Here is a 12693-nt window from a genome sequence, read left to right on the forward strand (position 1 = left end):
AGAGACATGTGGGACACCATTAAGCACATGAACACTTGTATAATGGGACTGCCAGAAAGAAAGAAGAGGAAGAGGTAGAAAAAATTTTAAGGAAATAATGGCTGAAAAATTCCAAAATTTGATGAAAAACATTAATCTACACATTGAGGAGGCTTAATGAACCCCAAGTAGGATAAAAGCAAAAAGACCCAGACTCAGAATAGCCAAAATACTGAAAAGCAGCAAAAGGAAAATGACTTATTATGCACAAGAGAATGCCAATAAAATTAACAGATGATTTCTCAATAGATGTGATGGATGCTGGAAGACTGTGGGATGGTATATTTATTCACAGTGTTGAAAGAAACTGTCACCTAAGAATCCTATATCCAGTAAAATGATCTTTCAAAATGAAGGTAAAATAAAGACATTCCCAGAAAACAAAACCTGAAAGAATTCATTGCTGGCATACCTGACTTACTGGAAATAATAAAGGAAGTTATTCAGGCTGAAAGGAAGTGACACCAGATAGTAATTTGACACTGAAAAAGAGCACTGGTAAAAGTAAACATGTAGGTAAATAAAAAAGAGAGTATAATTATTATTATTATTATTTTAAGATTTTATTTATTTATTTGAGAGAGAGACACAGTGAGAGAGGGAACACAAGCAGGGGGAGTGGGAGAGGGAGAAGCAGGCTTCCCACTGAGCAGGGAGCTCTATGTGGGGCTCGATCCCAGGACCCTGGGATCATGACCTGAGCCAAAGGCAGAGGCTTATTAACCAACTGAGCCACCCAGGCACCCTGAGAGTATAATTATTTCTTCTATTATGTCCCCTTATGTGACTTAAAAAGAAATTGCATGAAACATTACCTATAAAATTGTGTTGTTGGGCCTATTAACATAGAAATATATTTGATAGGGGCGCCTGGGTGGTTCAGTCGTTAAGCGTCTGCCTTCGGCTCAGGTCATGATCCCAGGGTCCTGGGATCGAGCCCCACATAGAGCTCCCTGCTCCGCGGGAAGCCTGCTTCTCCCTCTCCCACTCCCCCTGCTTGTGTTCCCTCTCTCGCTGTGTCTCTGTCAAATGAATAAATAAAATATTTTAAAAATATATATATATATTTGATAATAACACTTCATGTATTACCTATTTTTTTAAATTTATTTTTAAAGATTTTATTTATTTATTTGAGAGACGGAGAGAGTGAGCAATGAGCAGTGGGGGGGGGGGGCGGCAAGGGAGAAGGAGAAAGACTCCCTACTGAGCAGGGACCCCAATGTGGCGCTCGATCCCAGGACCCCGGGATCATGACCTGAACTGAAGGCAGATGCTTAGCCGACTGAGCCACCCACCCAGGCCCCTATGTACTACCTATTTTTAAAAAAAGAGGCCTAGGTCAGTATCTAAGGGGAAAAAAACCCTCAATCCTGTATCTGACATAACAATAGAAAAGGCTACTGCTATTTTATAGTTGCATTTTCATTCTGTGGAATTTAGAAACGCTGAATCTCTAAGTTACCTTAGTGCTTTGGGGGTAATGCATGTTTCATATCCATTAACATGACTGACATCAAGTGCTTCACAAACATAAGACTTAATCAAAAATATCTCACCAGGGGCGCCTGGGTGGCTGAGGGTAGGTAGGTTAAGCGTCTGCCTTCAGCTCAGGTCATGATTTCAGAGTCCTGGGATAGAGCCCTGCATCGGGCTCTCTGCTCAGCAGGGAATCTGCTTCTCCCTCTCACTCTCCTTCTGGGCTCTCCCTCTCTCTCAAATAAATAAAATCTTAAAAAAAAAACAAAAAACCTCACCAAATCAAAGTACAGAATATAAGACATATTCCTACTGGCTATATTATCTGAATATTCTAAAGCGTTAGATCTATGTCCACAGATATCTAAGGCCAAGTATTAGGCTAACAAAGGAAGTCTCCCTTTTCCTTGAGTGCCTACAAATATAGCTCACTTTCAAATAATGTTTTCCTAAAGTGCAGGTCCCAAATAAAGGCCTTCAAGATACCAAAAACCAACGCAAGGACTTGACAAAAACAAACAAACAAAAAAACAAAGAACACATAATTAAAACCTAAGACCTGAGCACCTGGGTGGCTCAGTTGGTTAAGTGTCTGCCTTTGGCTCATGTCATGATCCTCGGGGTCCTGGGATAGAACCCTGCATCGGGCTTCCTGCTCAGCAGGGAATATGCTTCTCCATCTCCCTCTGCTCCTCCCCATTGCTCGTGCTCTCTCTTTCTCTAATAAACAAATAAAATCTTAAAAACAAACAAATAACCTAAGACCTGAACAACCTAAAAAGCTAAAAAATTGAGTCAACAATCCATCCACAGACAGAAGATTCTAAACAAAAATTTTAAAACTTGGTCGGATGAGCGACCAACTCCTGGTTTCGGCTCAGGTCATGATCTCAGGGTGGTGGGATCGAGCCCCACAATGGCCTCAGCCTCCATGCTGAGCGTAGAGTCTGCTTGAAATTCTCTCTCTTCCTTTCCCTCTGCCCCTCCCCTCTGCTCACGCAGGCAGGCACATACGCAGGTGCACTATCTCTCCCTAGAATACATAAATAAAATCTTTAAAAGAAAAAAAAATTTTAAACCAGTACCTGACCTTCTACTTCCAGTACTGGAATGGACTTAATTTTTCATTTCTTCTCAACTTCTTTCAAAGACATATGAAGATTTAAAGGAAATATTATATACTGTATTTGAAGTTTATAACATATGTAAATGTAATTTATATGACAACAATAGCACATATGATGGAAGAGTGAATGGAACTAAATTGTTGCAAGGTTTCCTGTATTTTACAAGAGGCAATAAAGTATTCATTGAGTAAACTGTGATTAAAGATGTATATTATCAGCCCTACAACAAGGACATGTTAACCAAGAGCAACAAGAATAAAGGGTTCAATACAATCCCTATCAAAATTCTAGCAGGCTTTTTCTTAAAAAAACTGATATGCTGATTCTAAAATTTATATAGAAATGCAAGGAATATGGAATAACCACAAGGGTATCGAAAAACGAACACAATGTTGATTTCAAAATTTATCATAAAGCTATGTAATCAACACAAAGTGGCACTGACATAAGGATAAACAAACAGATCAATGGAATAAAGTCCAGAAATAGAGTCACACATATATAGTCCATAGATTTTTCTAAAAAGGTGCCAATACAATTCAGTGGGGGAAAGAAATCAGAAATGTGCTGGAATAAGTGGATATTCACAGAGGGAAAAAAGTAACCTAGACCTCTACCTCATACCATATACAAAACTTAATTCCAGATGGATCATTGTACTAAACTTTATTAAAAGCTCAATACTGTAAAGCTTCTAGGTAAGTATCAATAGAAATATGAGAGAGAAGTATATTTTCATGATCCTAAGGCAGGAAAAAATCTTTTAGCATTCAGATAGTAACCACAAAAATAGTTAACTGATGTATGAAACTTATCAAAATTCAAAAGCTCCCCTCGTCAAAAGCCATGGGTCAGAAAGTAAACAGAAAAGCCCAGAGTGGGAACAACTACATGCAACTCATATCTACCAAATAACTTGTGTCCAGAATAAATTAAAAACTCAGACATTCCATCATTTTTTAATAAATTTAAAACCTGAGTAAAAGATTTTAACAGACAATTCACAAAAGAAGATAAATGGCCAATAATCACATGAATGCACAAAAATATTAGTCAGTAGGAAAATGCAAATTAAACCATAAGGAGGGATCACCAATACGTAATAGAATGAATAAAATAACGTGGCAGGCAATACCAAATGTTGAGGAAGACATGTGGTACAAACATTGCTGATGGAATTTTAAAATGGCATAGCCATTTTGGGAAAAGGGTTGGCAATTTCTTTTTTTTTTTTTTTTTAAGATTTATTTGAGAGAGAGCAAGAGAGAATGTGAGCAGGGGGAGAGGCAGAGGGAGAGAGAATCCCAATCCCAAGCAGACTCACCATTGAGTGTGGAGCCTGATAGATGGCTGCATGGGGGGGTGGAGGGAGGGGGCTTGATCCCAGGACAAGCCGAAATGGGATGCTTAACCTACTGAGCCACCCAGACACCCCAAAGGGTTGGCAATTTCTTTTTTTATTTTTTATTTATTTATTTTTTATTTTTTTAAAGATTTTATTTATTTATTTGAGAGAGAGAGAGAGAGCACATGAGAGGGGGGAGGGTCAGAGGGAGAAGCAGACTCCCTGCTGAGCAGGGAGCCCAATGTGGGACTTGATCCCGGGACTCAAGGATCACGACCTGAGCTGAAGGCAGTCGCCCAATCAACTGAGCCACCCAGGCACCCAAGGGTTGGCAATTTCTTAAACACATGCCTACTCAATAATGCAGCAATTTGTTCCTAGGTAGTTACCTAAAAGATATGAAAATATACATCCACAAAAGACCTACACAGAATGTTCAAAACAGCCATTGTTTTGTTTTGTTTTTTTAAGATTTACTTATTTGAGAGAGAGAGAAAGTGCATACGTGTAAGAAGGTGGGGTGGGAGGAGCAAAGGGGCAGGGAGAGGGACAAGCAGACTCTACGCTGAGCCTGGAGCCCAACCCGGGCTCAATCTCAGGACCCTGAGATCACAACCTGAGCTGAAACCAAGAGTCCAATGTTTAATGGATGGTGCCACCCAGGTGCCCCTTAACAGCTGTATTTATAAATAGCAACAAACACGAAACAATTCAAATGTCTATCAATAGGATAATGGAAAAAAAAACTAACTGTAGTATGTTCACACCTCAAATTACTACTCAATAAAAAGAACAAAAGCACTGATAAATACAATATGGATGAATCTCACCACATTATGTTGACCAAAAGAAGCCAAACACAAAAATGTACATGTAAATCTATTTACATGAAGTTTCAGAAAAGCCAAAACTAAAAAAAATAATAATAGAGAAATAGCTGACTGGGGAGAGGTAGGATAGTTAGATTCTGACTGCGAAGGGGCACTGAGGAAATTTTCCGGAGTGGTAAAACTGTTCCATATCTTGACGGGGGTATAGGTTATATGGGTGTGTGCACTTTGCAAAAGTAATTGAATTATACACCTAAGATTTATACATTTCACTACATGTACATTTTACCACAAAAATAAAAACGGTAGGGGCACCTGGGTGGCTCAGTTGGTTGAGCATCTGCCTTCGGCTTAGGTTATGATCTCAAAGGTCCTGGGATCGAACCCCGTGTCAGGCTTCCTGCTCAGTGGGCAGTCTGCTTCTCCCTCTCCCTCTGCCTCCCCCACCTCCACCGGTGCTCTCACTCGCTCTGTCTCTCTCTCTCTCAAATAAATAAAATCTTTAAAAAATAATAATAATAAAAATAAATAAATAAAAACTGTAAGCAGACAGTGGTTTATCTTAGGAATTCTAAAACTACTTTTGTATATTCTAGGGACAATGGACAATTTGATGGACTAGATAATAGTATTGTGTCAATATTAAATTTCCTAATTTTGATAAATGTACTATGGTTAAATAAGAGATTGCCATTATTCTTAGTAAATATACATTACCAATACTTTGTGGTAAGGGAGTGTAACATTCCTAAATGATTCTAAAAAAGACATAAAATGCATACATAAATACAGAGAGAGACAGAGAAAGAGAAAAAGAATAGTAAAGCAAATACAGCAAAATGTTAAAAACTGCTGAAACTAGGTAAAAGGTATAAAGGAATTCCTTTACTATTCTTTCAACATTTCTGTAAGTTTGAAATTGCATTCCAATAGAAAGGTAATTAAGAAAAAAGAGCTAATACAGAGTGGTTTCATCTATTTAAAAATTCCAATGAGGAAAACCAGTTCCTTTTTCTGGCCTTACAAGATTATTAGCTTGGATCACCCTAATCTAATCTAACTCCCTGATTTTACAAATGAAAAATGAAGTCCAGAAAAACTAGGCCAATAGTCAGATAATTAGGTTGCAGTGGAGTCAGGTTAGAACCCTGATCTCTTGACTCTCACTTCAATACTCTTTAATAGTTTTTAGAATATTTTTAGCTTTGAAACCCAGCCAAACTTATTTACTTAAAGATTATTATTAAAAGATAGCTGACATACAATGCTACATTAGGTTCAGGTGTACAACACAGTGATTCAACAATTCTATACATTACTCAATGCTCACCACAGTAAGCGTATTTACTATAGAACATTATTACAATACTACTGACTGTATTCTCTATACTGTGCTTTCATCTCCATGACTTATTTTTTTTTTTTATTTTTTTATTTTGTTAAAGATTTTATTTATTTGACAGAGAGAGACATAGCGAGAGAGGGAACACAAGTAGGGGGAGTGGGAGAGGGAGAAGCAGGCTTCCCGTGAAGCAGGGAGCCCGATGCGGGGCTCGATCCCAGGACCCTGGGACCATGACCTGAGCCAAAGGCAGACACTTAACGACTGAGCCACCCAGGCACCCCGACTTATTTATTTTATAATTGGAAGTTTCTCTTAATTCCCTTCATCCATTTCACCCATCCCCCACCCACCACCCAGCCAACCTTATTTACTGAATATAGTCTTTTTTTTTTTTTTTAGATTTTATTTACTTATTTGAGAGAGAGAGCAGGAGAGGGGGGAGGGCCAGAGGAAGAAGCAGGCTCCCTGCTGAGGAGCCAGACGCGGGGATCGATCCTAGGACTCGGGATCATGACCTGAGCCCAAGGCCCCCAAGAGCCCTTGCATATTAGTCTTCACTAGAAAAAAACAATTGTAATTAGGGGTTTTACTAGAACCAAAATTCTGACACTTAAAACTACAATCTAGGGGGGAGGGAAAAAAAAAAGACTAGGCAGCCCACTGATTAAACCAGAGTATTTTTATAGAAAAATGTATCCTCCATTATAGTCTTGGCAATAAATAAACCAATCTGGACACATACTCACAGCCTATAAAGGGATATGGCCAATATGATAGCACACACTATTGTTAGTTTTGGCTGCAGGCAAGATACACTACTCAGAAGGTCTTTTATTTATTTATTTTTCATTCATTCATTCATTCATTCATTCATTCATTCATTCATTCATTCAAGGGGGGAGGGGCAGAGGGTGAGGGAGAGAGAAAACCTTAAGCAGGCCCATCATGGGGGTTTGATCTCACAACCCTCAGATCATGACCTGAGCCAAAATCAAGAGTCAGAAGCTTAACTGACTGAGCCACCCAGGCTCTCCCAGAAGCTCTTTAAAAAAGAAATTGTGACCGGGGCGCCTGGGTGGCTCAGTTGGTTAAGCGACTGCCTTCGGCTCAGGTCAAGATCCGGGAGTCCCTGGATCGAGTCCCACATCGGGCTCCCTGCTCAGCAGGGAGTCTGCTTCTCCCTCTGACCCTCCCCCCTCTCATGTACTCGCTCTCTCTCATTCTCTCTCTCAAATAAATCTTTAAAAAAAAAAAAAAAGAAAGAAATTGTGACCGCCCCCCCACCCCCATTAGAAGAAAGTAAAGCTGCTATGAGACTAAGTTGTGTCCCATACTGACACACCAAGAAAGGAAAGCAGAAGTTTAAAGACATGGGAACCTCAAAACAATTCTCTTAGAACTTCCATTTCTTTTGAGACTAGGGAAGAAAAGTTAATATATTACTAATGTACTATAACAGGGTAAAGGTCTACCATACTATCTCCCTTTACCAATGAAAGGAAACTCTCAGCCAGGAACATTATAAACTCTCTATTTCAAACAACTAAGTTAAAGAATAACAAAATGTAAAATCCGTTTATCCTCAGTTTCATGTCTCATAGGGCTAGATATATGGTAATAAAAAATGCCCAGTGAATTACTGGAGAATCTAAATAAATGGAGAGATAGTTCATGTTCATGGAAAGAAAGGCTCAATACTGCCAAGATATCAGTTCTTTCCAGCCTGATCTACAGATTCAACATAATCCCAAATAAAGTCCCAGCTACTTATTTTATGGATATCAACAAACTGGTTGAAAAGTTTACATAGAAAGGGAAAAGACCTAAAATAGCCAAAACAGTGTTGAAGGGGAAGGGCAAAGTCAGAGAACTGACCCTATCCAACTTCAAGACTTACTATAAAGCTCCAATATTCAAGACAGTGTGGAATTGACAGAAGAATAGGAAAAAAGGTCAATGGAACAGAATACAGGGCCCAGAAACAGACCCACACAAATATAGTTTAATGATCTTTAACAAGGGGGGAAGGCATTTCAATGGGAAAAGGATAGCCTTTTGAACAAATGGGGCTAGAACAAATGGACATCCAATTCCTAGAAAATAACAGGAGAAAACCTAGAGGATGTTGGGTATGGCGGTAACTTTTCAAATATTAACACCAAAGGCATGACCCATGAAAGAAGTAATTGAAAACTGGACCTCATTAAAATTAAAAACTTCTGCTCTATGAAACACAGTATCAAAAGAATGAGAGGGCAAACCACAGACTTGGAGAAAATATTTGCAAAAGACATACCTGATAAAGGACTGTTACCCAAAATATACAAAGAACTCTTAAAACTCAACAATAAGAAAACTACCCAATTTAAAAAGATCCAGGGGCGCTTGGCTGGCTTAGTTGGTAGAGCATGAGACTCAGTCTCAGAGTTGTAAGTTTGAGCCCCACATTGGGTATAGGGATTACTTAAAAATGAAATCTTTAAATAACATAATAAAATAAAAAGACCTGAATGGACACCTCACCAAAAAAAAAAAAAAAAGAAAAACTACAGATGGCAAATAAGCATATAAAAAGATGGTTAAAATCATTTGTCATCAGGGATCTGCACGTTAAAACAACAAAATACCACTAACACACTTATTAGAATGGTCAAAATCTAAAACAATGACAACACCAAATGCTGGTGAGGATGTGGAGCAACAGGAATTCTCAGACTCATTGCTGGTGAGAATGCAAAATGGTGCAGACACTTTGGAAGATAGTTTAGCAGTTTCTTACAAATATTATTATACTACAACTCAGCAGTGAGTTGAAATCCTATGTCCACACAAAAACCTGTGCACAGATTACAGCAGCTTTATTCATAACTGCCAAAACTTGAAAGCAACCAAGATGTCCTTCAATAGGAGAAAAGATAAATAAATCCCATACAATGGAATATTGTTCAGCAATAAAAAGAAATGAACTATTATGCCACAAAAAGACAAGGAGCCTTAAATGTGCATTGCTAAGCTACAGACGCCAGTCTGAAAAGGCTATGTACTGTATGATTCCAATCATGTGGCATTCTGGAAAAGGGAAAACTATGGAGACAGTAAAAAGACCAGTGATTGCAAGGGCTTGGCAGAAGGGATGTAGGGATGAATAGGTGGACCACAAGGGGATGTTTAGGGCAGTGAAATTACTTAGTATATTACTGTAATGGTGGAAATGTGTCATTACAGATTTGTCAAAACCCAAATATACAATAAAGTGATCCTTTTAGTTAATCATAATGTATCGATACTGGCTCATCAATAACAAATGTACGACACTAAAGAAAGATGTTAATCATGAGGAAACTGTGTGCATCTGTACTTATCCTCAATTTTTCTTTAAACCTAAAACTGCTCTAAAAAATAAAGTCTATTAATTTTTAAAAAACTGATCAATAAACTTCTTACCTGGTCTAATGAAGACATTTTCCACAGATAACATTGCTGCTATTGGAAGCAGTAAATCTTCACAATCCAGAGAAGCAGCCTTTATTACTGCACATGTCAGATGTGGAGGGAGAGGAAATTCCACCATAGACAAACCCAACCTGGTCACATGGCCACTCCTTAATAGAAAGAAAAGGCTCTTAAGTCTTTCTACCTTGGGAGAGTAAAAATGAAATGTTCATCATTCAAAATAAATCAGATATAGTTTATATTACCTTAAATCAACTCCAGAAATTCAATTCAATATAAGAAACATGACACACTGATCATTGATAAAAGAAAACATCAAGCTGATATATTCCCTGCTTTCAAGGGCCAATACATCCAAAAAAATTAAACAATGAGGCAGAATAAAGTACTATAATAAAAGACACAAAATGCTACAGAAGCATAGAGGATGTCCTTGAAGAAATAAGAGAATGATAATTACCAAATCTTTCCCCATCACACAATCATGAGAACAAGGACTCTGGCTCTCTTATTTTCATATACCCAGCTTAAAGCCTGGTACTGAAATGGTACTCAAAAATTACTTGTTAAATAATACCAAATATAAACATAGTTTTATCATACAATTTTAAAATTCAGAATTGTGGCAAAGAAAAACTGAGGACAAATTCTAATTTCAGATAAAACAATCCATTCAATTTAAACAAATAATTTTTTACTGATAAAGGAAACTATTAAGAACCCTATTTGAAAAATAGATTGAGGGGGCGCCTAGGTGGCTCGGTCAGGTAAGCATCCAACTCTTGATTCTGGTTCAGGTCATGATCTCAGGGTCATGGGATCAAGCACTGTGTCAGGCTCTGCACTCAGCGTGGAGTCTGCTTGTCCCTCTCCCTCTGTTCCTCCCCTGGCACACTCTCTCTCTCTCCCTCTCTCTCTCAAATAAATAATAACTAAATAAAATAAAATGAAATAAAATAAAATATTATAAAATAGAGAGTGGGGTGCCTGATTGGCTCAGTTGGTACAGCATGTGACTCTTGATCTTGGGGTCATGAGTTTGAGCCCCATGTGTGACACAGAGTTTACTTAAAAATAAAAAATTTTAAAAATAATAAAATGGAACAGAAAGAGATTAACATCTGTTGTGGTTGGTTTGTTGTTGTTGTTTTACCTGTCAATAGCATCACACTGGTAAAGTTGTTTAAGAGCTTCCAAAATGAGTCTCTCATTAGGTGGATCCAAATAGGGAAACCTGTGTGTTTAAATTAGACATGAATAAGATTCCATTCCTTGACCATTGTAAGATTTTATACAGACTTGAAAATTTCTTTAAAGGTTTTATTTCTCTTTTTCAAGCCCTCCTCTTTTTTTTTTTCTAAGCATTCTATGATCATGATCAGCCTTCAGCAAAGGAGGAAATTATTTTTTCTGAATCACACTCTTTTTTCTTTTTAAATTTTTATTTAAATTCTAGTTAGTTAACATACAGTGCAATGTTGGTTTCAGGAGTATAACTCAGTGCTGAATCACACTCTTCTATTTAATTCAAAAAACACTTCTTTTTGATCCCCCTTAGCTGGAACACTCATCATTCTTCTCTACCTATCTTATTCCTGCCCCATTCTTCATAGCCAATGCCAAATCTACTCTGTTCTGTAGCCCACAATTTTTATTTCAATTTTATAAACCAGTGGAGAAAAAATGCAAACATTATAAGTTGATTAACAGTACTTCAATATGGCTTTTAATAAAATGGTAAGTATATTCGATTAATTTTACCATATTTGCTTTATGTATATTCTTATTTTCTCCTGAACTATCTGAAAACAAGGTACAAATACATGCCAATTCACCCACAAAATACTTCAGCATGCATCCTCTGAAAATAAAGACATTTTAGGGGTGCCTAGGTGGCTTAGTCAATTGAGTGTCCCACTCTTGGTTTTAGCTCAGGTCATGATCTCAGAGTCCTGAGATGGGGCCCACATCGGGCTCCACAATCAGCACAGAGCCCACCTGGGATTCCTTCCCTCTTCCTCTCCCACCCTTCTGCCTTCCCCCTGCTCACGTGCACACTCGCTCTAAAATAAATAAATGAAAAATAAAATCTTTGAAAATAAAAACATTCTCTTACATAATCACAATACTATTAATGAACATAAGACAATAATATTCACAAAGGGTGGCATATAACCAAGCCTGAGTATATATACATATTATCTTAATAATAACAATAATCACTTAATACTATCTGCACTGGATTGCTTTTTTCACCATAAGTCTTGAGATGGTTAAGTCATCTACTCCAATTTCTCACCTTGAAAAAGTCCAACAAAGGACAAAAGGTCCAATACCTTACATAAAAGTCCATTCCAGGATTCACAGCTCTATTTAAAAACAAATAAACAAAAATCTCGCAGACTGTTCTATAGTCAGTTTTCCTACAACTTGTACCAACAAGTCCTGGTATCTTCTAGAGCAAGAGTCGGCAAACATTTTCTGTAAAAGGCCAGATAGTAAATATTTTAGGTTTTGTAGGCCATATGGTCTCTGTCACAATTATTCAACTCTGCTGTTGTAGCAAAAGCAACCATACGTGAATGAATATGCATGGCTGTGTTCCAATAAAATTTTATTTACAAAAACAGCCAGTGAGCCTGGACCATAGTTTTCGACCCCTGTCCTAGAGCAATACCGAACGAGTCAGCTTCCTCTTCTACATGGGTGCCCTTTCAGATTTGTAAAAACTACCTTTCTCCCTTGATTATACCAATTACCAAATTTGCAAGCACTGCTTGTATTATTTGCTTTCTAAAAGACCCATCATACCTGATTACCATCTTTTAGAAACACGCTAGCTTGTCAAAATCCTCATAAAATGTGATGATACTCATAAATGAACTCCAAATGTAGAGTGACCAACACAGAACAGGAATGCTATAATTCCAGTCATTTGGACATTGCAGTCTATTAACATAACTAAAGTCTATGCCAGTAGGAATTTTTTATTTTCTAAACAGAATATAAATTGCAAGCTCATACTAAGTTGTGGTGATCTGATAACTTCAGATCTTTTCCACGTGTATCTCCTTA

The 12693-nt window shown here is 37.7% G+C and overlaps 1 protein-coding gene across 1 annotated transcript in view; it reads right to left on the bottom strand.

Annotated features, from left to right (window-relative positions):
• DHX40 (DEAH-box helicase 40) overlaps window positions 1-12693 on the bottom strand; it is a 49063-nt gene that overhangs the window by 14459 nt on the left and 21911 nt on the right. Inside the window, exons 11-12 of the mRNA XM_045889271.3 lie at window positions 10772-10852; window positions 9610-9767 (exon numbers count right to left, since the gene is read on the bottom strand). Of these exons, the coding sequence (XP_045745227.1) occupies window positions 9610-9767; window positions 10772-10852 (239 nt within the window). The remainder of the gene's footprint in view (window positions 1-9609; window positions 9768-10771; window positions 10853-12693) is intronic.

The sequence above is a fragment of the Mirounga angustirostris genome, unplaced genomic scaffold (genome assembly GCF_029215605.1).
Source record: "Mirounga angustirostris isolate CCGP_5_RB_7025 unplaced genomic scaffold, mMirAng1.0.hap1 SCAF_17, whole genome shotgun sequence".
Taxonomy (NCBI): domain Eukaryota; kingdom Metazoa; phylum Chordata; class Mammalia; order Carnivora; family Phocidae; genus Mirounga; species Mirounga angustirostris.